This window comes from Palaemon carinicauda, chromosome 23 (genome assembly GCF_036898095.1).
Source record: "Palaemon carinicauda isolate YSFRI2023 chromosome 23, ASM3689809v2, whole genome shotgun sequence".
Taxonomy (NCBI): domain Eukaryota; kingdom Metazoa; phylum Arthropoda; class Malacostraca; order Decapoda; family Palaemonidae; genus Palaemon; species Palaemon carinicauda.
In genome coordinates, this window is record NC_090747.1 from 90570853 (window position 1) to 90596720 (window position 25868).

At 38.8% G+C, this 25868-nt stretch overlaps 1 protein-coding gene across 4 annotated transcripts in view; it reads right to left on the bottom strand.

Moving 5' to 3' along the window:
- Positions 1-8045: 8045 nt before the first annotated feature.
- The window catches only part of LOC137617226 (polynucleotide 5'-hydroxyl-kinase NOL9-like), a 132331-nt gene continuing 114508 nt past the window's right edge, over positions 8046-25868 (bottom strand). For all 4 annotated transcript variants that reach the window (XM_068347164.1, XM_068347166.1, XM_068347163.1 and 1 more), the window contains exons 5-6: positions 19291-20316; positions 8046-8316 (exon numbers count right to left, since the gene is read on the bottom strand). In XM_068347164.1, the coding sequence (XP_068203265.1) occupies positions 8207-8316; positions 19291-20316 (1136 nt within the window). In that variant the 3' untranslated portion in view covers positions 8046-8206. The remainder of the gene's footprint in view (positions 8317-19290; positions 20317-25868) is intronic.

Here is a 25868-nt window from a genome sequence, read left to right on the forward strand (position 1 = left end):
TATTTTCCTTTTTTTTTTAATGGCAGTTATTTTCAATTGCCATCTCACCCGAAAGTAGATTTTTCCCTACGTCAAAATCTCTTACGTCAAAATCTCTTTTATAACTATCATGTTTCACTTTATAAATAATTTGCAATTCTTTTCCGTGTTCGTGTTGGCAACACTGCAGAAATGATGATAAGGCGAACCTTCACACCGGTTAATGACATTTTGAAATATATTGTATTGTCAATAACATTATTGACAACAAATGTGCTTGCTTGTAAATGCATCCTGGGTCAGCAGTTATACAAAATGTTGGCTTAATTGGTCATCTCCTTTGTGCGTTTAGGAATGAAGTTAGTTCCTCAAATCATAATTCGGTTTGTTTATTCCTTTTTTTATTTGTTTGTTTTATCACGTGACACAGGATCTGTTTTTATGGCCAGGTCCAGATATATATATATATATATATATATATATATATATATATATATATATATATATATATATATATATATATATATATAAACTAGATTTATAACAAATGTTAGCGAGAAGAAACAATTCCTAATAAATGTATGTACTTAATAACGGTGAACTAAATATATGTCTGTCTGTCTGCCTGTCTGAAATAATACCATATATATATATATATATATATATATATATATATATATATATATATATATATATATATATATATATATATATATATATATATATATATATATATACTGTATATATAATGTGCACACCGGCACACACGATCTCCCATTTGCCTGTTTTCCACAATTCTGCTCTTTTGCGGGAATGTTAAACTGACCTGATGATGGTGACCTGCTTGTTATTTCCTTTTCTTTATGAAACATCAGAACTGCTTGTTCTGATCCCTATTTAAGTGTAGCTTACTTACTTAATCCAACGGCACCCACAGGATGCATTGGGCCTCAGTAATTCACACCATATGTTTATTTCCTTTGTCATCTCTCGAGTTCCACGGAGAATTGTCAGATCCAACCTCCCTTAGCATTGTCATCAGCCACATTTTAGGTCTAGCACACCCTCACCTGCCCAGCGACGTCCAATCAGATACATCCTGGATTAACTTACCTTTCCTTATTAAAATACGCCCTGTCCATCTCCATCTTGATAATTTGGAAACCCTGCCACTTCACAAATGCCATTTGAATCCCACAATCCTTCTCAATGCTTTATTCTTAAAGACAAGAAATTTGGTATCAGTTTTTATAGTGATGTACCACGAGTGGTGCTCATAAGTTAATATCAATCTTACAAGTGAAATGTAGATTTTGATTTTGCTATGAAATGATATTCGATTTGACCTCCAGACTTTTTAGCTTACCCATTTCTTGTTATTCCCTCCCTATTCTCTCTTTGAATTCTGTAACTAGTGATCTATAAATAAACGATATGGGAATTAATGAACGATTAGAAAAAAAAAATTAAAACAGTAACATTAAAACAGATATTTTATATATAAACTATTAAAAGACTTATGTCAGCCTGTTCAATATAAAAACATTTGCTGCAAGTTTGAACTTTTCATCACCAATCCAGCCTTTCTCCCCTCCAGTACTAACCTATCAATCATTTCCTGCATTTCAGCAACTGTAGAGGCACTTAGAAATATATCTACTTAATCAAGGCCATTTGTTAGTTCCTTTAGTGTCTGTAACCTTATCATCCTTGTGAGCTAAGGATGGGAGGTTTAGGGGAGCTTATAGGTCTACCTGCCGAGTCATCAGTAGTCATAGCCTGATCCTAGCTTGAGTGGAGAGGGGGCTTAGACGCTGATATGTACAGCTTATATGGTCAGTCTCAGTGTCCCTTGCCTCTGCCATTCATGAGCGGCCTTTAAACCTTTATACATAATCTCTGGTCACCTTTTCATTGAATGCAATACTCATTCCTTGCAATAACTTGTTCATTACATAATCAATCACCAAAATAAACAGTAGAGGGGACTGTATTCCACCTTGTAGCACTCCAGTCTTGATTTGAAATGTATTTTAAGACTACCATCAACTACTACCCAACAAAAAGGTCCACTATGCATAGTAATTATGATGTTTACAATCTTTTCAGGTATCCCATAATGCCTCAGAATTTTTTTCCAACATACTACGTGGAATACTATCAAATGCTTTTTCCAAATTCATATAGCACAAAACAAGAGGTGATTTTAGTTCGTTACACTGTTGAGCTTTATCTCGTGGAATAAAAATTTGATCGTCACATCCTCTACCCATTCTGAAACCTGCTTGCTCTTTTTGAAATATTTTATCTATTATAGGTTTTATTCTATTCAATATTAACTTGGAAAAAACCTTCATACCTACTGGTGCCACTATGATCCCTCGCCAATTCCCAGTTTCTCAAATCTCCCTTCTTGGGTACTCTAACAATAATCCCTTTCTTTTTCCATTCATCAGGCGTGACTTCATCTCGCCACATGACTGAATAATTCATTGAACACAATGGTGTTTGAATCTCATCAGCCTTCAACATTTCAGGTGCAATACCATCCATTCCTGGTGACTTACAGTTTTTCAGTTGTTTTGTTTGATTGCCAAAATGACCTGTCAATCTAATGTCAGGAAGATCATGTTTGGCCTCAAGAATGTCTTTCTCATTTGGTAGAGGTAGACTATTTAGTGTCTATTAAAAATTTTCTTTCCATCTAGCTCTAATTTCAGATTCCTTAGTTAGAAGATTTCCATTTTCATTTCTGACAAGTAATTCACCTTTCTTCCTCTTTCCAGTGATTTCTCGAATACCCTCATATGCATATCTTATAATTTTTCCATATCCTCTGTTTAAATTACGGTATGTTCTGTATTATCTGCAGTAGAATCTATGAACCTTCTTTTGCCTCTTCTACATCTCTTTACTTCACTATCGAGGCTCATATATTCAGTTCGTAATACGGTCAAATGTGCGCCATTTTCCTTTAATGATTCAAAGGTAAGATTTGCTATTCTTCTTTTCCCATGTTTCACAAGTCATCCATTTCTTTTGTCTTACTCCACTTCCCTGTCTGATTGTGAGGTTAGCAGATTCCTGAAAGATTTCTACAACTTTTTCACAATGAATATTCACATCTGTCTCCATTTCTTCATCAGGTAACATCTCTAAGACTATAAATCATTTCCTGCACTCTATAACATAATCATCCTTTTCACTACTTTATTGCCTTAATTTCTCAGTGTCATATCTGGGAGGTAGGTTTACATTAGCTTTCCAGGTCTTCAACTTGTCAAAGTGTTAAGACAATAAGTTGGCGGTCGCTTCCTATATCAGCTCCCCGTTGAGATCTAACGTCCAGTTGCGAGTTTTTACATTTTCTATTTATTGCAAAATGGTCAATTTAGTTGCATTATTTTCTACAGGGAGATGTCCAAGTATCCTTGTGTATATCTCTGTGTTTAAACAGTGTGCCTAAATTTGTGATCAAAACCCAGGAACCATAGGCACACAACCCAAGTTCGAGGCATTTTCCATCCTTTTACTTCATATGTGGTAATAGAAAGATTTTGTGTCTCATGAGGACTCTGCTGTCCTAGCTAAACAGGCCTCAATATCTAGGACTTGAGTAGAAGTGACTCTTCCTTAACACTGGGAGAGCCAAGAAAGAGGTGTCGAAGAACACAGTTTCTTTCTGGCTTAGTGAGACCTTTAAGGAAATCTAAGTACATTATCAGTTCAAACTAAAGCTCATGAAATCAGGAGTATTATTCCCACTTTAACACCAAAGAATTTTGCAGTTTGTCTGGTGATGAAGGAGTTTAGAAGCACTAAAAATCCTGCACATCCTTCTATTCAAGGAAACATACCCACAAGTACTTTAAACTTCTTCATCCTTGACTACTCAAGTAGTTGTGTAGCCAGACCGCTCCCATACAGGACAGAAAGCATCTGGGCTATGATAATGTGTTTGATTTAAGTTTGGAGGAAAGGTAAAATAACTGGCTCCTCTGCTTTTTCTTTCCTTCTCTTAACTCAAGGATGAAACATTCATACAGTTCCACATTGGATCCGACATCGATGCTGGGAAGCTACACTTCTGAGCTCAATTTTTATTAGACTGGATCTGTAAGAAATAGTTCTCCCTTAACAATGGGAAGGTTGGTGGAATAAATATCAATCCACTAGACATTATGCACCTGGTATTTCATTGCAAACTGCGTCTCCCTGGGGGGGGGGAGATTCCTTCAACGACCCTGTACTGGCTAGGCCTTATTAGCCTACTCATCCCTATGATGAAATGATAGGAGGTTCCTGCAGTTATCTATATTGCTCTCATAAGGGACATGGAGAATGGCATATTCAAGGGAAGAAAAAGAATCAACCAGTTCGGTTCTAGGGAGATATCCTACCCACCAATAAGTGAATCTTCCTATTTTTATGGATAAAATGTTTTTATACCTGTAGGAACAAATAGAATATTCTAAAAGTAATTTATATTTTTCATAGCTATACAAACCTGAGTCTTTTAAATCTAGATTCCCACCTCAATTGACATTCTCAGTTTGGAGATGACAGGTCAAAAGCGAATAGATATGACAAGAGAGTGGGCGGGGCTACTTGCCCGTGCTCACCACCTATTGTTAATTACATTGTTAACATTTTTAACGACCATTCAAGTTTTCATACTGTCTTGCGATTTTTCCTCCATGCTTATTTAAACGCTGTCAAATACATCTGATCACTAAATTGAAGAATTAATTAACTTTTTGTGTTGGTATAAACCTCAAGACTGGTACCAGCTGAAGGGTTACACTCCTTTCAGGTTTAAAATTCAACATGATTCATGTACATTATTATGGTTGATGAAAAACTGTATCCTTGGGATGTAAATACTTACATTCATATCTGGCCACATGAATATTTTCCAATTTGTTGAATTGGTTCCTCAATGCCTTTTGAGAATAAAAAGCAGTCTTGTAATTCATCACTTAATTTGCAATTTGGAACACCTGTTAGAATCTGTATGAGTTGACAGACATCATGTGTACCTCTTGCACAGTATTGTATAATCATTCTTGGCTGAAAACAAAGCAACACATCTCAGTCTCACCATAGCTCTTGCTCATTGCACTTTCATACTATAATATTCTATAAAGTTTAGAATGCCTTTTTTATCTTTCTATATACAGTACTTTTAGCAAACTAATTCATGATGGGTCCTAAGAAGGTAACTAAAAAAGGGATTTTGACGAAGGAAAAATCTATTTCTGGGGAGAGACCTGTGACGCCCGGTGAAAAGGGTCCTTCTTTACACTTTTGTAAGATAAATCTTCCAAATATCCTAGAGAAAGATAAAAGCATGGAATGCAGAGGTTACAACCCTCGCGCGATCACCTTGTTGGTGTTGTGTATTTAACAAGGGCGTGTGAAAACCACTATTCACAGGCTGTCTTCCATAAAAAAAGCCAACCAACAACAAAAATTATTGGTGAAGAGGCCATAAAAAGAAGCAATATTATTAGGGAAGAGAAAGCTGTAGTAAAAAAAACGATCACATAAATTTGAGGAAGTTAAAAGAATTGTTGTTGATTTGGATAAATAAAAAATTAGCTGAGGATTGTGTTTCTGAGGCTCTCAATTGCAAACAAAGTTACATGCTGATCTACTGATAAACATGCCTCAAACAAGTTCTGATAGTAGCGAAATATTTAAAACCAGTCATGTTTAATTTGGTAACTTTAAGAGTGACATACTTAGTGTGATGAAGCACAGGATGACTCCAGGGCTTGCACAAAAGCTGCCAATGAATTTGTTGACGAGTTTAGGAACTATTGTATATAGAGGCTGAGGGATTTATCACCAAGATGTCCACTTGTAATTTAACAATCATCTTTTGGAAAAATAAAGCCAAACAGGACCTATATTACATGAAAGACAAATTCATTGCTAGGACAAGTAAATGAGAGACAGGTTAACTCTGCAATTGTGTGGAAATGCAAATGGTGATTTAAAACTATAGCCTCCACTAATGTATCGCTAAGAGACTTCAAAAACTTTAAAAGAAATAAGACAAAAGAAACCATTTCAAAGTGACGTGGAGGGCTAAAATTAAAGCGTGTAAAACTAAATAATTATATTGTGTGGAACAAAAAAACTTTTGCAGTGTTACTATACAGTATATACTTGTATAACTTACAATCTCACATAGTGGGCAACCGCAAATTTTCACCTATAAAAAATTATTTCATCATGCATCTTGTGTATCATGAGAGTCTTTTTAGAACAAATTATTATTAACTAACCTCTATTCCTTCACCTCCTTATCCCAACATCTAGCTCAATATATTAAAAAAGGAAAAAAAAAAGAATGATAAAAGTATCGTTATTAACGCATACGATTATAAACAACCGAACAATAAACAGCTGTTTGTTAATAATAATCGATTCTAATAAGAGATAAACTATTACCGTAGTTGTTACATATGATGTTACGTAGAATGACTGATATATTACTATATATTTTTCGGTTTGTGAAAAGTAAACCAAATTGCACAAAAACTACCAAAAGAATTGGAAGATAAAGTCAGTAATCTCATATGCTTTATAATCATGCATCGTAAAGCTAAAGACTATAGAAAATATTGTGCATTGGCAACAGAAATGAAACACCTCTAGACATTAATTGAAATGTGAAAAATGTATTTCTATTAAAAACTACATACCTATATATAGTAAAATAAACCTGATAGTTCAAGTATCTGCGTCGCTTAGCAATAAAAATAAAAAAATCCTTTGGTAGTTTCCCTTAATCAGCTGATTTGAAACGCATAGATGATAGTCTACATCATCTTTAAAAGTGAACAGTGGAAAATACGTATACAGTATTCGCTTTTATCATAATATGATAATACTGTAATATGTGAATATTACATATATTGTTACTAGATTCAGTTAAGTGAAACACCAGTTTTATCAAAATACTGATTATTTTAAAGACACCTGAACTTTTGGGCCATAGTAATTGGACATATATTTTTGTGGACTGCATAGCCTGGCCGAGCAGTAGTACATATCTTATTGAGTTTTCAGATTAAAATTTTTTCATTTATGTATATTGTATATGAAGATGTCTAAAGTAAAAGTAAGTTTTAGCTTAAAAATGTTTTACGGGTGTATCAGTGTTTACAAATGCTTAAATTCATAAATATGAAAATTCCTTAAAAGTGAAAAAAAATTACTGTAGACCTCCATATCTACTTCACGGTTTTCAGATATCGCAAGGTGGCCTGGGATGGATCAACCGCGATAGCCGAGGAATTACTGTAAACAATTATACATGTATACTTATGGACATGAGAAACACATCGAGTCAATTTCTTTTATTTTTTTATGGGAAAAATTGTATTGGGATACGAGCATTTTAGGGTTGAGCTCACTCCCAAACTGAATTAAAAAAAAAAATTAGGTAAAACTGCAACTAAGGCTCGCTTGCAATCCGTGGTCAGATCTATCTCTATTCTCCATGAATCTACCCTTTATAGAGCAACTTTGTGCCTAAATACCATGCACTTCCTGTGAGGATCAAAGACTTTCTTAAAAGGCTTCATAACTTTACAAATAAAGCAAATCCACCCTTTAACGAACTTGGGAGTCATACCTTAAATTGATGACAAAAGTGACATCATAAACTAATAGAAAACCCTCTAAAATGACATTAATGGAAGAGCTGCTCTGAGCATGTATTGGCTTCATCAACAACCCGTTGGGAGTGGACGACAAGAACAAGGGCAGCCCACGGTCAAGGTAGAAGCCTCACATGGCTGGGAAACACTACTGTATACAGGACAGTGTATCATACTTAAGAAGTCGAGGTCACTTCCAGGGGAGGAACTGCAATGAAGTTTGGGAAGATTCACTTAAATGAAAATAGTTTCTTGTAGCAACAGCATTTTCGAATAATTTCTTTATGATCTAAGACTTTAGAATATCCTGTACCACTAAAAGAGAATTTCTGAAAATTTTACTTTATGAGCTAAGACTTTACAATACCACTAAAAGGGGATATTAAAAAAAAATTAAAAAATGTAAAATTTATTTTCAAAAAGAGCCAATAGCATAATCAGCTACTTCAAAATAGCAAAATCTAAACAACTGTGGAAATAATACAATTATTGTAAACTTAAACAATGTTTTAAAGCTACTTGCAATTGCCTTCACAGGTATGGTATTCAAGAACTCAATTATCCTTCTTCTGTCCCAGTTTTGCCATGTTTGGCTTGATCTGACGACTAATTTTCAATTTTCCAGCACCCGATCTATACATCTTCTGAAAGTACGGCCCTTCACCTGTAAAATAAAATTAACATAAAGTGTACTGTGAAAAATGATATTTCAATTATAAAATAAATTTTTGAATATACTTACCAGGTGAATATATAATAGCTGCAACTCTGCGGCTCGACAGAAAACACACTAAAAAAAAACTCGCGAGCGATCGCTATAAAGGTTGCGGGTGTGCCCACCAGCGCCAACTGTCGGCCAGATACCACTCTTGCATGTAAACAAAACCTTCAATTCTTCTCATCCCGCTGCGTCTCTATTGGGGAGGAAGGGAGGGTCATTTAATTTATATATTCACCGGGTAAGTATATTCAAAAATTTATTTTATAATTAAAATATCATTTTTAAATATTTAACTTAGCCGGTGAATATATAATAGCTGATTCACACCCAAGGCGGTGGGTAGAGACCAGAGTTAATTAAGTTTACAGCGTATAAGCTAAGAGTTTTTTCATTTTGACAGTTATCAATATAACAAAACCAAAATATATAGGTACCTGGTAAGGAAGTTGACTTAGACGATTACTCTGCCTTGTAAGTCTGTCTTCCTCACGGAGCCCAGCGATCCTCTTAGGATGCTGAAAGACTCCCAGGAGCTGAAGTATCAAGGGTTGCAACCCATACAACAGGACCTCATCAAACCCCTAATCTGGGCGCTCTCAAGAAATGACTTTGACCACCCGCCAAATCAACCAGGATGCGAAAGGCTTCTTAGCCTTCCGAACAACCCATAAAACAATATTAAAAACATTTCAAGAGACAGATTAAAAGGATATTGGAATTAGGGAAGTGTAGTGGTAGAACCCTCACCCACTACTGCACTCGCTGCAACGAATGGACCCAGTGTGTAGCAGTCCTCGTAAAGAGTCTGGACATCTTTTAAGTAAAATGACGCGAACACTGACTTGCTTCTCCAAAAAGTCGCGTCCATAATACTTTGCAGAGATTTATTTTGCTTGAAGGCCACGGAGATTGCTATATCTCTAACTTCGTGCGTCTTAACCTTAAGCAAACATCGGTCTTTCTCATTCAAGTGAGAATGAGCTTCTCGTATTAAAAAAATCTGAAAAAATATGACAAAGCATTCTTTGACATAGGCAATGAAGGTTTCTTAACTGAGCACCATAATGCCTCAGATTTCCCTCGTAATGACTTAGTACGAGCTAAATCGAACTTAAGAGCTCTAACAGGACATAATACTCTTTCCAGTTCGTTGACTACGATCTCTGATAAGCAAGGAATATCAAAAGATTTAGACCAAGGAAGAGAAGGCAGTTCATTTTTGGCCAGGAAACCAAGTTGAAGTGAACAAGTGGCTTTTTTCTGTAGAAAAGCCGATGTTCTTACTGAAGGCATGAAGTTCATTGACCCTTTTAGCCGAAGCCAAGCACACTAGGAAAAGTGTCTTGAGGGTGAGATCCTTCAGGGAGGCTGAATGTAAAGGCTCAAACCTGTCTGACATGAGGAACCTTAGGACCACGTCTAAGTTCCATCCAGGAGTTGCCAAACGACGTTCCTTAGAGGTCTCGAAAGACTTAAGGAGATCTTGGAGATCTTTATTGTTGGAAAGATCTAAGCCTCTATGTCGAAAGACCGAAGCCAACATGCTCCTGTAGCCCTTAATCGTTTGGGCTACAGAGGTACTGGACGAGGACACAGATGCTGACTTGCACCAGTCTCGAAAGACTTCCCACTTCGACTGGTATACTCTAAGGGTAGAAGCTCTCCTAGCTCTTGCAATCGCACTGGCTGCCTCCTTCGAAAAGCCTCTAGCTCTTGAGAGTCTTTCAATAGTCTGAAGGAAGTCAGACGAAGAGCGGGGTAGGCTTTGATGGACATTCTTTACGTGGGGCTGACGTAACAGATCTACCATTAGAGGAAGACTTCTTGGAAAGTCTACCAGCCATTGAAGTACCTCGGTGAACCACTCTCTCGCGGGCCAGAGGGTAGCAACCAACGTCAACCTTGTCCCTTCGTGAGAGGCGAACTTCTGCAGTACAGTACCTTGTTGACTATCTTGAATGGTGGGAATGCATATAAGTCCAGAAAAGACCAATCCAGTAGAAACGCGTCTATGAAAATTGCCTCTGTATCTAGGACTGGAGAGCAATAGATTGGTAACCTTTTGGTCAACGAGGAGGCAAAGAGGTCTATGGTGGGTTGACCCTAAGTAGCCCAAAGACTCTTGCCCACGTCATTGTGGAGGGTCCATTCCGTGGGTATCACCTGACCCCTCCGACTGAGACAGTCTGCCAAGACGTTCAAGTCCCCCTGGATGAATCTCGTCAACAGGGAGATGCCTCGAATTCTTGACCATAAGAGAAGGTCCCTTGCGATCTCGAGCAGCGTGAAGGAGTGTGTGCCTCCTTGCTTGGAGATGTACGCCAAAGTTGTGGTGTTGTCTGAGTTGCCTCTACCACTAAGTTTCGAAGAAGCTTTCTAATATCATCAAGGCCAAGAGGACTGCTAATAGCTCCTTGCCGTTGATGTGCATGCTCTTCTGACTTGAGGTCCACAGACCCGAGCATTCCCGACCGTCCAGGGTCGCACCCCAACCCAAATCCGACGCGTCTGAGGACAACACGTGGTTTGGGTTCTTGACTGCTAGGGATAGTCCCTCTCTCAGACTGATATCGCTGTCCCACCATTTCAGGCATGCCTTTACTGGTTCGGAGACTGGGAATGATACCGTCTCTAATGTCTTGTCCTAGTTCCAGTGAGAAGCTAGATGGAACCGGAGAGGCAGAAGGTGTAGTCTCCCTAGTGAGACAAACTGCTCCAGGGATGAGAGTCCCTACGAGACTGTTCCAACTCCTGACTGAATAAACGTTTCGTTTCAGCATTAGTTGGACTTCGAGCAGGGCTTGACTGCGAATCTCCATCCCCAAATATAGAATAATCTGGGATGGGATCAGTTGGGACTTTCAGGTTGACCAAAAGTCCCAACTCCCTGGCCAGACTCAACGTCCAATGTAGATCCTGCAGACAGCGAAGACTGGACGATGCTCTGAGAAGCCAGTCGTCCAAGTACAGGGAGGCTCGGATCCCCGATAGATGGAGGGATTTTGCCACATTCCTCATGAGCCTCGTAAACACGAGAGGCGCAGGACTGAGGCCAAAGCACAGGGCTCGAAACTGGTACCCCAAATTCCTGTAAACAAACCTCAGAAACGGTTGGGAATCCGGGTGTATAGGAATGTGGAAGTATGCCTCCTGAAGGTCGAGAGAGACCATCCAGTCGCCTTCCATAAATGCTGTCAAGACAGCCTGGAAGACTTCATCGTGAAGTTTGTCTTGACAATGAACACATTGAGCGCACTTGCCTCTTACGTACTCCTGCAGTGAACATGGCTGCCAAATCATGGAGCCATCCCTGAGGCACTTGTTCCTGCAGAGAACGTGGCTGTCAGATCATTGGAGCCATCCCTGAAAGCCTTGTTTATGCATGACATAATTGTACAGCAAAACTTCAAAGGCTCGAAAATAGCTGTGAAGTCGACCTGTAAAATCTTGGAGCGTCTCATGGCCAGGCGCCAGGGAGAGTCTATGAGGTTTGAGAAGTCTATCTGGGCAGAGGCAGGAACTCCCAAGCCGAGAACTTCTCTCGTGTCATATAAGACTCTCGCTCTATAAGCCAGTTTAAAAGAAGGGAAAGCAAAGGCTGTCTCCCCCAAACTCCTCCTGGTGATAAACCAGTCGCCTAGCAAACGTAAAGCTCTCTTAGAAGAGCGAGAGAGCACTAGCTTATAAAACAACGGCTTCGAAGTAGCTAGGCCTAGTGTAAGCTCTGACGTTTAGGCGAAAGAGGAGCAGCAGTTACAAAAAGATCCGGACAAAGATCCTTAAAAATCAGCATGATTTATTTAAAGTCCATAGAGGGCTAAGCAGCTTTAGGCTCCTCTCCGTCTGACAGAGTCCTCAAGGGAATATCAGTAGGAGGGGGAACAGCAACTTCCTCATCTGAAGGAACCTTGTCCGACAATAGCCGAGTCTCAAGCAAGGGAGAGACCTACCGTGGTGGCAATGCTTTACAAGCAGAGTCCACACGCACTGGTGCATTAGTAGCGGACCAGGACGCAACGTCATGTAACTGCTTGACAGTCTGTGAACTGTCAACAACAACAGGTGCGTGAGACCAGGACGCAACGTCATGTAACTGCTTGACAGTCTGTGAACTGTCAACAACAACAGGTGCGTGAGGACGCACAGCGTCCACTCGAGACTGCTTTGACCGCCTAGACTGAGCAGTCAAAACAACTCTAGAATGCGGAGGTTGACGCTCAGCGTCAAAACAAGTCAACTCCGATTGTTAGCGAACGTCCTGAACGTCAACAGGAGCATCAGAAAGTGGCCTAACGTCCAAATGTGGCTGAAAATCCACACGAGACCGCATCGAGTGTGGTTCTAAACAACCTGACTGACGTGACTTGGCTACGCCAACGTCAACAGGACGCACAAAGGAACGTTAGGGTGGCTGAAGGCCAGGATCTTGATGAGATAAACGGCTAGGCTCAACGGACTTATCGGCAGAATAGTCTTCCATAAGGGAGGCAAGCTTATACTGCATGTCTTGCCGTACAACCCATTTAGGATCAACGGGAATGGTTGCGGTAAGAGACGAGGGTAACGTCTGTGACCGCAAAACCTTGCCTACAAAAAGACTCTCGGAGTCTGTGTTACGCTTTTGTTAGGCGGCGAGCAGTCTTCCGATGACTGCATAGGGTCAGAGCTGTCCTAATGGTTAAAACCAGGACGCTGGACCTGTCCTGAAAGGACTGACTTTCGCTTAAAGGGCCTCGAAACCTTGTTCCACGGTTTCTTATGCGAAAAGCCTTCGGATGACGAGGAGAACATCGTCTCTCTCGCCTTATGGTAGGGGTAATCTTGGTAAGATACACCCGATACCATAGAGGGAACGTCTGTTCGCTGATCAAGGCCTCTCGAACCCATAAGTCGTACGACATTACTTCTCCCCTGGGCTTGGGAGCTTGCAAGAGGTCCCGGACTAGGCGAACGACAGGCACGACAGGCACGAACAGACGAACCCTCGGTCGCAACACTGATAACACTGCGCAATATCACTTTATCACTACGATTTTCTGTTTTGCACTTATTTCACTGAAATCAAATTTTTTAACAATTCACATTAGGTATGAATAAAACTGATTTCTACCTGAAGCACGCAATTCTACCCTCATCAAAAGGTTGTAATTGCGAAATCAGTCGTATAATGTAAGCACATTAATACCAGCAAAAAACAGTAAACATATTTTAAGATAAAAAAAATCAGTGGCTGGGGAAGAGACTAAACACTAGTTCATTCAAAACTACGTTTTCAATCTCTCACCGTACATTGCCTTGGGACGAGAATAAAAAACTAAAAACGTTTTATCCTTTCTCCCCGTACAGAGACTAGGGACGAGAGTAACCCGAGAACAACGTTACCCGCTTGGGACGAGATAAAGATCGGAACGTTTTCTCTCCTCTCTCTCCCTCCGTCTCTATCTCTCTCTCTCTCTCTCTCTTGATTTCGCACCTAGGAGAAGAGCCCACTTACGTTTCGTCAAAAAACAGGTTATTTGACCAAAGGAAAAAACTGAAAGATTTTTCAATTAAAAAGTTCCTTTAAAATAGAATTTAAAACATTTAAGCTTTGAAAGAAGAATGAACAAAACGTCAGAATCGATTTACTCTTTCTGCAAAGTGAAACCGTGATACTCTCTCTCTCTATCATAACGATAGAGCGCAAACTGCGTAGCATAAATAAACTAAACGTTAGTTCATCTTTGAAACAGTACGAAGACTATTCAAAGAAAATCTTTCATAAAATATCTATTAAAAAATATTCATTTAATAAGTTTTAAATCATTAGCTCTGTAAAAGCTATTTACGATTGAAAGGGCTCAACGTTGTTTAACTTCGGTTTCCAAGTTAGGACCGCCTACTCACAGGAAAGGTCGCATATAAACAAATCATTAAAATTTATTTTGATGTTTATTATAAATGGAAAGCTAATCGAAGAGGCCTAATAAAGGCGGTTGAGATATAAAATATATAGAGGAAAATCTATAATTAATTTATAACGTGATAAGATAATTGCTAAAAGCCTAAACACACTTCCGTACTGAGGGAAGGGTCGGCCATTTAAAAGTCAAGGAAAGTCCAAAAAACAATCCAAAGTCATCAAAAATTAAATCTATCCAAAAACGAGTTCAAGATTTAAGTTGAAGATAAAACACCTGTACTGCGAAAGCTCAAACCAAAATGAAGTACTTCACCAAATATGTTAAGAAAACTCCAGGTTCTACAGCGAGTATGAATACGTCTTGTCGTCAACGTCGACAGAGAAGAATTGAAGGTTTTGTTTACATGCAAGAGTGGTATCTGGCCGACAGTTGGCGCTGGTGGGCACACCCGCAACCTTTATAGTGATCGCTCGCGAGTTTTTTTTTAGTGTGTTTTCTGTCGAGCCGCAGAGTTGCAGCTATTATATATTCACCGGCTAAGTTAAATATTTAAAAAAACACATTTTAAATTTCACAATAAAAAATAAATAAATGTCAAAATGTGACTAATAGACAGGAAAGAGAATATGTGGTATATAGAGTACAATATTACTATCGTTATGAAGTCCTATGTTTTTACACCACAATTCAAATCAATTATACATACTATACCCAATTCGTGGTCCCTCAAGTGTTCCTCGGCTTACAAGCCTTCTTTATATAACACAAGGTTTAAATGTTGATCATCAGGAAAGAACAGGTCATTGTAGTGTTGCACAAGTCCTAAGAGACTGAACTTGAGTGTGAAGTGGTGATACTTGTGAGGTGAAGAGGAGGGGACTAATCATAAGATTATAATAGTTTTGTATAAAAACACTTTTGTTTTATGTAAATCAATATGTTAAACTTAATATTATAAACCCATCAGTTCACATCTGCTTAACCTTGTGGTCAGCAGCTCCACGGGCAACTCCTCAAGAATAAGAATAAGGCCAGACAAATCAGTGTATGTGTAGGCAAAGGGAAAGTGAACCATAACCGGGTGAAAGATTGAAAGTCTTCCTATCCCGCATTGCAACTGCACTAGTCTACGAGGTAATGGGGAGCTGAGGCCTGACAGAAGGCGCAAGGCCAACCCTATAAGGAGCAGAGGATTCTTCCAAAGGACAGTATGATACTAGCCAGACACATACCTAACCAGGAATTTCTCTGGGTAGTTCAGTAGTCCTAGTGCCACTTTAGTCATTCCAAAGGGGTTCTTAGGAAGTTTTAGAAAATGTCACAAGTTGGAAGGAGGACATCTTATGTACTGTACATTGAAATACTTGTATTGCTATATATTTTATTTTCCAAAATTTATTGTTTGAAAAAAAAAATCCAACCAGTTCAAAATTTCTACTAAATACCAGAAGTTATGAGAAGGTACCTATGTATTATATACTGAAAGACTTATATTACTAAATAGATTTTCTTTTTTAAAACTTTTTTTTTCAATTAATCAGTTTCCATATGCCTAAGCAGCTATTTAGATGTTAAAGGGTTTCAAGTTAAAAAGATAGACTAACCCAAGTGCTGAAATAATCAGGCTTATGAACCTGAGAATCTGGAAGTAAAAAAAAATATTTGTGTTAACAAGGAGTGAAGTGTTGAATTGGAACCTAGTTGTAAGGTAATATAAGTTTTTTGGGGTGTTTTGCTAATTAGAAATAAACACTTTCCCCATGTCTGGGAAATAGGCGACATAAAAAAAAAAGAGAGGCATATACTGTAAATTGATATCACAGAATCCTACATACTTAAGGGATTCAGCAGCTGAAGACCAGACAGGAGAAGAATACTCTAAACAAGGTAGAATGAAAGAATTACACACTTCTGCATAAAAGATTGATCAGCAGAAATCTTAAAAAAAGGACTTTCCCAATAAGACAATTTTTTTGTGCAACTGAGGAAGAAACAGACCAAATGTGTTTCTCAAAAGTGAATTTGCTATCAAGAATCAACCTAAAATTTTAAGTCATATAGAGTTAAATAAACATTATCATTACTGAGATCTGGATGCTGGGGAGCCACTGTCCTCGACCTACTTACAATCATACTTTGAGTTTTGTTTGGGTTCAACTTCATGCCACATAATTTGCACCATTCTATCTCTATTATGGGATTCAGCAATGTCAGATCTATATTCAGCATATGGAATTGATACAAATAGAGTAGAATCATCTGTATATACAACAAGCTTGTTTTCTAGGGCAAACCACATATCATGTGTATTTAGTATGAAAAGTAACGGGCCAAGAACACTACCCTGAGTAACACCAGATATTGCATTCCTATACTCATTATGGTGCTGCTCAACAGCAACTCTGCAATCTATTACTCAAATATTCAATAATGATGCTAAGAAAAGACCGACCTACTCCCAACTGCTTGAGTTTGAAATAAAGGGCCTCATAATTAACCCAATTAAAGGCAGCACTAAAATCAAAGCCAATTATATAAACTTCATGACCCACAATCAAAGGATTTCTGTACAGAATTGGAGATTGTAAAAAGGGCATCACATGCTCCAATACCTTTACAAAAGCCAAATTGTAAACTAGGGAACAGATGATTACCTTCTGCATACCTACTTAAATCTTTTGCCACAAAGATATTAAAAAACTTTAGATGATATGGGAATTATGGAAATTGGATGGTAGTCAGATGGGCTAGAGCTACCACAATCACATTTACTTACATACATACATACATATACCAAGGCACTTCCCCCAATTTTGGGGGGTAGCCGACATCAACAAAGAAACAAAAACAAAAAGGGGACCTCTACTCTCTACGTTCCTCCCAGCCTAACAAGGGACTCAACCGAGTTCAGCTGGTACTGCTAGGGTGTCACAGCCCACCCTCCCACATTATCCACCACAGATGAAGCTTCATAATGCTGAATCCCCTACTGGTGCTACCTCTGCGGTTAATGGAGATATATTAAGAATTCTCCAAAAAGTCCTTAAAGAACCTCTTCTTACCAATTTGCAGACAAAAGATAACTTAGGAGCTAAGAAATCAGCAGTTTTTATAAAAAAAAAAAAAACAATATAATACCATCTGGGTCTACACGTCCATAAGCATTAAGGTTCATTGAGAGAGTTTTAATTTCACAGGACCGTAAAGCTAACTAGTTAGTTTAGCCTCCGGAAAATGGGAATGAGGAAGATCGAGTTTCTCATTATGCTGCTTACCGTCATACAAATCAGTCAAAAGGGCTGGTTTTTTTTTCTTTGGACCGTGAGTAACAGAGCCATTTGTTTCAAGTAAAGGAGGAACTGTTCAATCTACACCAAAGAGTGCAGATTTAAGGGTAGCCTACCACTTAAGTTCCTGGGTTGTAACAGAGAGTTTTCATATCGTTAAATTGTATTCCTTTTCAGTTGAAGCATAAACTCACTGAGCAACTGCTCTTAGCTGAATATATTTATGCCAAGTAAAATCTGATCTTTTACCCTTCTACAAGTTTTTATTCCAGTTATGACTAGATTGTGAAATGATCTTCCTAATCGGGCAGTTGAATTAGTGGAACTTTAGACGTTCAAACATGCAGTGAATGTTTTTATGTTGAACAGGCAGACATAAGTCTCTTCACAATTAATATATGATAGCTATATTCTAACGTTGTTACCGATCTTAAACTATTCTATATTAATTATTCATTACTTCTCATGTAGTTTATCTATTCTATTATTTCTTTTCCTCACTGGGCTATTTTTGCCTATTAGAGCCCTTGGGCTTATAACATCCTTCTTTTCCAACTAGGGTTATGACTTAGCTAGTAATAATAAATGATAATAATGCTCTGGATATCCTGAAATTGTATACAGTATTAGCCAAAAAAAAGGCTTATGAAGAAAAATCAATTTAATGGATGGAGAGTGGATTGGTCTCCCTGATCCAGGTTACGGTACTTGGATAGTGCATTTAGAAAGGGATTTGTTCATCTGTGTATTTTGAAACATACTACCCTAATGATAACGTGGATCTCTACAAATGTTCTAGCATGGTAGACACTGGACAGAGGTCACCACAATGAGGCTGTAAAGCCGAGATATAAAGAAGGGGCTGACTCAGGTGTGAGACACTCTCGTTCTCTGTAAACTGCTGTTAATTCACCAACTCTTGCTCCCAAGGATAAGGCTATTAAAATTTCAGCTAAAAATCAAGAATTCTATCAACAGACCAGGACACTGACGGAATTATATCAAGACTTGTTGCAGAGTTAAAGACTGAGTAATTTTGTAACACATGTCCATGTTAAAAGCATGCTTGAGGGGTTCTGTCATTACTGAGAAGTCTGATAAAATTGTTGATGGCTTAAGTTGCTACTAGTTTATCAGAACTAAAGAAGAATCCAATATACACTTGTAATACTGCTTCCTTCCATTATTAGAGATGAAGATAACATCACCATTCAAACTAAAGATATAAGAAAAAGATTAAACAGTCTTGGATAAGATGCAACATTACGTCTGTACCCGTGGCTGAAGACAAAAGTGAAGACTCTTCAACATGTGGGTGGGCAAGGCTACTAGCCCATGCACACTGTCTGCTGTTAACTACCTTGTTGACAAATTAAAAAGCCATCCCAACTTTGCTAAAGACATTCCCTATTTTAAAAGATGAAATGTTTGCATGAGTGTAGGAACAATTGGGATATCATAAGCAAAGCACTGATTCTCTAAAAAACATTCACCCAACCACAATACAACTTACTAAAAATTACTTTAGCACCTTAAAATTATTGCTGACTTTACCATAATTATCCATAAAGTCTAAACTACAACTTACATTTTTTAGTTTAAAAAAACATAATACTAACCCTTATTTCAATGTATAGTATGTTACTTTTCAACAATCATTTAAGGTTTAAACTATTCTCACTTGACTTATTAAGCATATAACATAACATCTGCATTTTTCCACTTACCTGAAGTGAAGAAATTATAAAATAGATCAGGGATATACAATTCTGGCTTCACTATTGCATTGATTTTTGTGCCGATGACCTCAGGCTGAACCGTTGTCAAAATGTGAAGGGATTTCGTCAAAGGATCAATGCCTCTAACAACACCCCATCCCAAGCATTGACCAAAATCTAGATCATCTGAAAGTTGTTTAGGAAGATCACGAGCAACAAATTCAACTTTGCTGGAGTCAACTTTGCAAAGAGCAACCAAGTTCCCATTTAAAACATGTAGAATTCGTTCCTTTGGTACTTTTGATCCGCACACATGAAGGACAACATTAGGCCATGGCACAATAACTAAATGAGAACCATCCTCTTGATCAGAGGGATTTTCTGCAAAGTCAATTAAAATATCAGAAAGCTGTAGCAACACTGCCAATTCTCTCAGAAGTTTTGGTGTTAAAGAATTTCCTTTATTTTTTCTTCCGGAGAGTGATCTTACCGTAGTTAGGTTATAATGAAGATCATAGTCATTGGGCTTTGTACAAATACCTCCCAAGTAATCCCGTACTACAAAATCATTCAAAATCACATGAAAATTTGTTTTTGCATTTCCTCGTATCTGTAGAACATGTGATGGTGCCACTATTCTTATTAGGTCCAACATAAGTTCTAACCCTGTTCCCACTGTCCAGCCCATTGTATTCACTACAAGAGGTCTGTCAGGATGTTTCTTGCTTAACTCAAATAAATCTTTCATAGCTTTAACGTATCTTTGAAGACCAAATTGTGGAGAAACATCTCCAACCATTATTTGTTTTACATGTGGTGATGAAGGATCAGCGTAGTGTGTGTATGCAGGTCCAAGCAATGGTTCACTAACTTGTGTGAGTGAGAGACACGACGGTAGAGATAACTCTGATTGGCCTGGATCCGTATCAAGACACTGGACTACGGTACCTTTCTTGCTAAGCAAACCATTGACAATATATTTGAAAAGAGTTGACTTGCCCACACTCTTTCCACCACACAAAACCACTCGAGGAGCTGAAAATTAATAAAAACCAAAATAGTTACAAAAATATAAATATGATTATTGTTTTTCAATAGAATATATTGATAAAATAATAATACAATGCAATCAGCCCTTAACATTTGCAGGTTTAACATTCATAAAATCTTTTATCAGTGGGAAGATCTAGGAATTAAAATGAATTTTCTTAGGAATGTAATCAAAATTATACAATGTCCAATACAAAACATATCTTGATAGAAAAGACAATAAAAAACAATTACAGTATTAGAAGGGCTTTAAAATTCACTTGTATAAGAATATCAGTCTCAACTTACTCTTTCCTATTATATATATGCTTCGCTACATTCTGTCTTATATAACTCAATGCTTTCATGCTTATCCAGTGAAGGTGTAGTCACTCAAATACTCATGAATGCACCTCAACTGAAGACATATATGCATTGAATTATACAAGACTAGATATTGCACAGAAAAGACAACTATGCAATATATCAATACTAATTCAGAGATATTGGTGAGTTTTTGAGACCTTGTGTAAAAAGGTCTTTTCTATAAAAGTGTTCTTTGGATTTGGTATTATACAACTATGAATACAGTACAGGTACTACTAACTTTATTCTTTCCTCTCAAGGCTAGGATATCACAAATTTTAAAGTATTTTAATTCTTCATAACTATACAAACCCGAGTCCTTAACTTAAGGAGAAGAGATAACAGCAAAGCTGGAACACAACAGTTGAAATTGAAACGAGATGTAAACAGGTTAGTGGTACTTGATTGCAGACTAAGGAATTGTAGGAGAAGTAAAAAGGTGAGAATGGACATCGACCCCACACAGAAGTGGGAAAAGATGTAGACAAAGAAGAAGAAGAAGTAAACAACCAGCAGGTAGGCAGGAGGCGACCGCCCCACCCACCCGCTCACTAACATCTCACTTAGATGGAAGCCTGAGACTTTTTCGGGGACCCAGTAATGGCGGAAAAATTTGAGCAAAACACTCTGAGTTGTAGAGTTAGGAAAAATACGAATTACTTTAAAAAATATTTTATTTGTTCCTATACAAACACAACCCATCATCCTTTACTATAAGAGACTCTTCCTTACATGGGAGGCAGTCCCCTTAACCCGGTAACATGAAACCTGAGCATCTTGGATGCTAAAAGAGTAAGGGTTCCTTACACCTCTTGAATCCCAGACACAGAACCAGTGGGTTTCATGGCCCCGGCATTTAAGGGTTGTCCTTAAGCTGGAATCCTCTATGTTGTAGACCTGGCAAGTGATGGATTACAGTTGGCCCTCATTAATCACGGGTTTGATCTTTGTGGATTCGATCATTTGTGATAAAGAACAAACCCCATACTCACGGTTTCGTAATACTGTACTAAAATTACTCTCGCGGGCCAAATTTTCAAATCAACCAAGCAAAGCAGAGCTGCTCAACTTTAAAGATATTCAGTGATAAACCCTTTATTTAGTAATTCTAATTCAGTAATAAAAATTATTAAAAGAAGTTCACACATACGTTATGTTTAGGAATCATTCGATAGCCAGTACACAATACTGTATGATTAAAAATATAAATATATATTACAGTTATAAGAGAAGATTCTCTCTCTCTCTCTCTCTCTATGAAAAAATTTAATTTTGACATTAGATTATTTTTATCTAATTATGTATCCTTGAATAACTTTCTATTAGAATATTTGTTATTTCAGCAAAGTGAAATAAGGAAATAGAATTAATATAGAATTATCATAACTTCCTTATTTGTTAACAAAAAAATTACATTTTTTAAAAACAAATCTTTTTTTAAACTACCATCATGTAATTACATAAAATTTATTCAAATATAATCATCTCCAGTTTTGATCCTGTGTGCTATAAGTATAGTGTTGAGCACTTGAAACAAACATTTAACCATATTCAGACCCTCCTACATTCAAAGCAGAAGAATCCCTCATAATCTTTTCCTTCCTCTTCCTGCCAAATTTCACCCACTGTAGAGGAGGCCACGACCTGCATTCGTTGCTAGAGCATGACTGCATGCAGTAGTGCCCAAAGCATAAAAAGATGATAAGGATCCACTGTTGGTTTACAAGGTAGCACCTGCATATCACAAGCGCAAATTACAAAGGAAAAGCTAAACAAAGTTTAACAGCCAGCAGTGGCAGCAAGAAGCACGTCAGTACAGCTTGCGGCCAAAATCAAACGTGGGTGCATAGCTGACTGGCGGCTCGAAGGGGCTTACCCTTCCCCTCAAACTAACTACTGCACTATTACATTGTTGAAAGTTTAACAGCTGTTTCGAGCCGAGCTGAAATTATATTCCCATCAAAGGAGATGGCTGTGACCATTTCGGAATAAATATAGCTATAACCTTAAACTAAATGATCAGAGAAACCTTTGCCATACCTTGAAATCCTTATATATTTAATAATATGATATTTTAATTATAAAAAATTTTTTTAATATACTTACCCGGTGAATATATAATAGCTGCTGCTCCAGCGGCTCGACAGAAAAACACACAAAAACTCGCGAGCGATCGCTATGAAGGTTGCGGGTGTGCCCACCAGCGCCAACTATCGGCCAGATACCGCATATGCATGTAAACAAGCCTCAATTCTTCTCGTCCCGCTGCGTCTCTATTGGGGAGGAAGGGAGGGCCTTTAATTTATATATTCACCGGGTAAGTATATTCAAAAATTTATTTTATAATTAAAATATCATTTTTAAATATTTAACTTAGCCGGTGAATATAAAATAGCTGATTCACACCCAAGGTGGTGGGTAGAGACCAGAGTTAATTAAGTTTACAGCGTATATGCTTAGAGTTTTTGACAGTTATAATATAACAAAACCCAAATATATAGGTACCTGGTAAGGAAGTTGACTTAGACGATTACTCTGCCTTGTAAGTCTGTCTTCCTCACGAAGCCCAGCGATCCTCTTAGGATGCTGAAAGACTCCCAGGAGCTGAAGTATCAAGGGCTGCAACCCATACAAACAGGACCTCATCAAACCCCTAATCTGGGCGCTCTCAAGAAATGACTTTGACCACCCGCCAAATCAACCAGGATGCGAAAGGCTTCTTAGCCTTCCGTACAACCCAAAAAACAATATCAAAAACATTTCAAGAGACAGATTAAAAAGGATATTGGAATTAGGGAAGTGTAGTGGTAGAACCCTCACCCACTACTGCACTCGCTGCAACGAATGGACCCAGTGTGTAGCAGTCCTCGTAAAGAGTCTGGACATCTTTTAAGTAAAATGACGCGAACACTGACTTGCTTCTCCAAAAAGTCGCGTCCATAATACTTTGCAGAGATCTATTTTGCTTGAAGGCCACGGAGGTTGCTATAGCTCTAACTTCGTGCGTCTTAACCTTAAGCAAACATCGGTCTTTCTCATTCAAGTGAGAATGAGCTTCTCGTATTAAAAATCTGATAAAATATGACAAAGCATTCTTTGACATAGGCAATGATGGTTTCTTAACTGAGCACCATAATGCCTCAGATTTCCCTCGTAATGACTTAGTACGAGCTAAATCGAACTTAAGAGCTCTAACAGGACATAATACTCTTTCCAGTTCGTTGCCTACGATCTCTGATAAGCAAGGAATATCAAAAGATTTAGGCCAAGGACGAGAAGGCAGTTCATTTTTGGCCAGGAAACCAAGTTGAAGTGAACAAGTGGCTTTTTCTGTAGAAAAGCCGATGTTCTTACTGAAGGCATGAAGTTCACTGACCCTTTTAGCCGAAGCCAAGCACACTAGGAAAAGTGTCTTGAGGGTGAGATCCTTCAGGGAGGCTGAATGTAATGGCTTAAACCTGTCTGACATGAGGAACCTTAGGACCACGTCTAAGTTCCATCCAGGAGTTGCCAAACGACGTTCCTTAGAGGTCTCGAAAGACTTAAGGATATCTTGGAGATCTTTATTGTTGGAAAGATCTAAGCCTCTATGCCGAAAGACCGAAGCCAACATGCTCCTGTAGCCCTTAATCGTGGGAGCTGAGAGGGAGCGAACCTTTCTAAGATGTAAAAGAAAATCTGCAATTTGGGCTACAGAGGTACTGGACGAGGACACAGATGCTGACTTGCACCAGTCTCGAAAGACTTCCCACTTCGACTGGTATACTCTAATGGTAGAAGCTCTCCTCGCTCTTGCAATCGCACTGGCTGCCTCCTTCGAAAAGCCTCGAGCTCTTGAGAGTCTTTCGATAGTGTGAAGGAAGTCAGACGAAGAGCGGGGAGGCTTTGATGGACATTCTTTACGTGGGGCTGACGTAACAGATCTACCCTTAGAGGAAGACTTCTTGGAAAGTCTACCAGCCATTGAAGTACCTCGGTGAACCACTCTCTCGCGGGCCAGAGGGTAGCAACCAACGTCAACCTTGTCCCTCCGTGAGAGGCGAACTTCTGCAGTACCTTGTTGACTATCTTGAATGGTGGGAATGCATATAAGTCCATAAAAGACCAATCCAGTAGAAACGCGTCTATGTAGATTGCTTCTGTATCTAGGACTGGAGAGCAAAAGATTGGTAACCTTTTGGTCAACGAGGAGGCAAAGAGGTCTATGGTGGGTTGACCCCAAGAAGCCCAAAGACTCTTGCCCACGTCCTTGTGGAGGGTCCATTCCGTGGGTATCACCTGACCCCTCCGACTGAGACAGTCTGCCAAGACGTTCAAGTCCCCCTGGATGAATCTCGTCAACAGGGAGATGCCTCGAATTCTAGACCATAAGAGAAGGTCCCTTGCGATCTCGAGCAGCGTGAAGGAGTGTGTGCCTCCTTGCTTGGAGATGTACGCAAAAGTTGTGGTGTTGTCTGAGTTGACCTCTACCACTTAGTTTCGAAGACGCTTCCTAATATCATCAAGGCCAAGTGGACTGCTAATAGCTCCTTGCCGTTGATGTGCATGCTCTTCTGACTTGAGGTCCACAGACCAGCGCATTCCCGACCGTCCAGGGTCGCACCCAACCCAAACTCGACGCGTCTGAGGACAACACGTGGTTTGGGTTCTTGACTGCTAGGGATAGTCCCTCTCTCAGACTGATATTGCTGTCCCACCATTTCAGGCATGCCTTTATTGGTTCGGAGACTGGGAATGATACCGTCTCTAATGTCTTGTCCTAGTTCCAGTGAGAGGCTAGATGGAACCGGAGAGGCAGAAGGGGTAGTCTCCCTAGTGAGACAAACTGCTCCAGGGATGAGAGAGTCCCTACGAGACTGTTCCAACTCCTGACTGAATAAACGTTTTCTTTTCAGCATTAGTTGGACTTCGAGCAGGGCTTGACTGCAAATCTCCATCCCCAAAAATAGAATAATCTGGGATGGGATCAGTTGGGACTTTAAGGTTGACCACAAGTCCCAATTCCCTGGCCAGACTCAACGTCCAATGTAGATCCTGCAGACAGTGAAGGCTGGACGATGCTCTGAGAAGCCAGTCGTCCAAGTACAGGGAGGCTCGGATCCCCGATAGCTCGAAACTGGTACCCCACAGTCCATTCCGTGGGAATTACCTGACCCCTCCGACTGAGACAGTCTGCTAAGACGTTCAAGTCG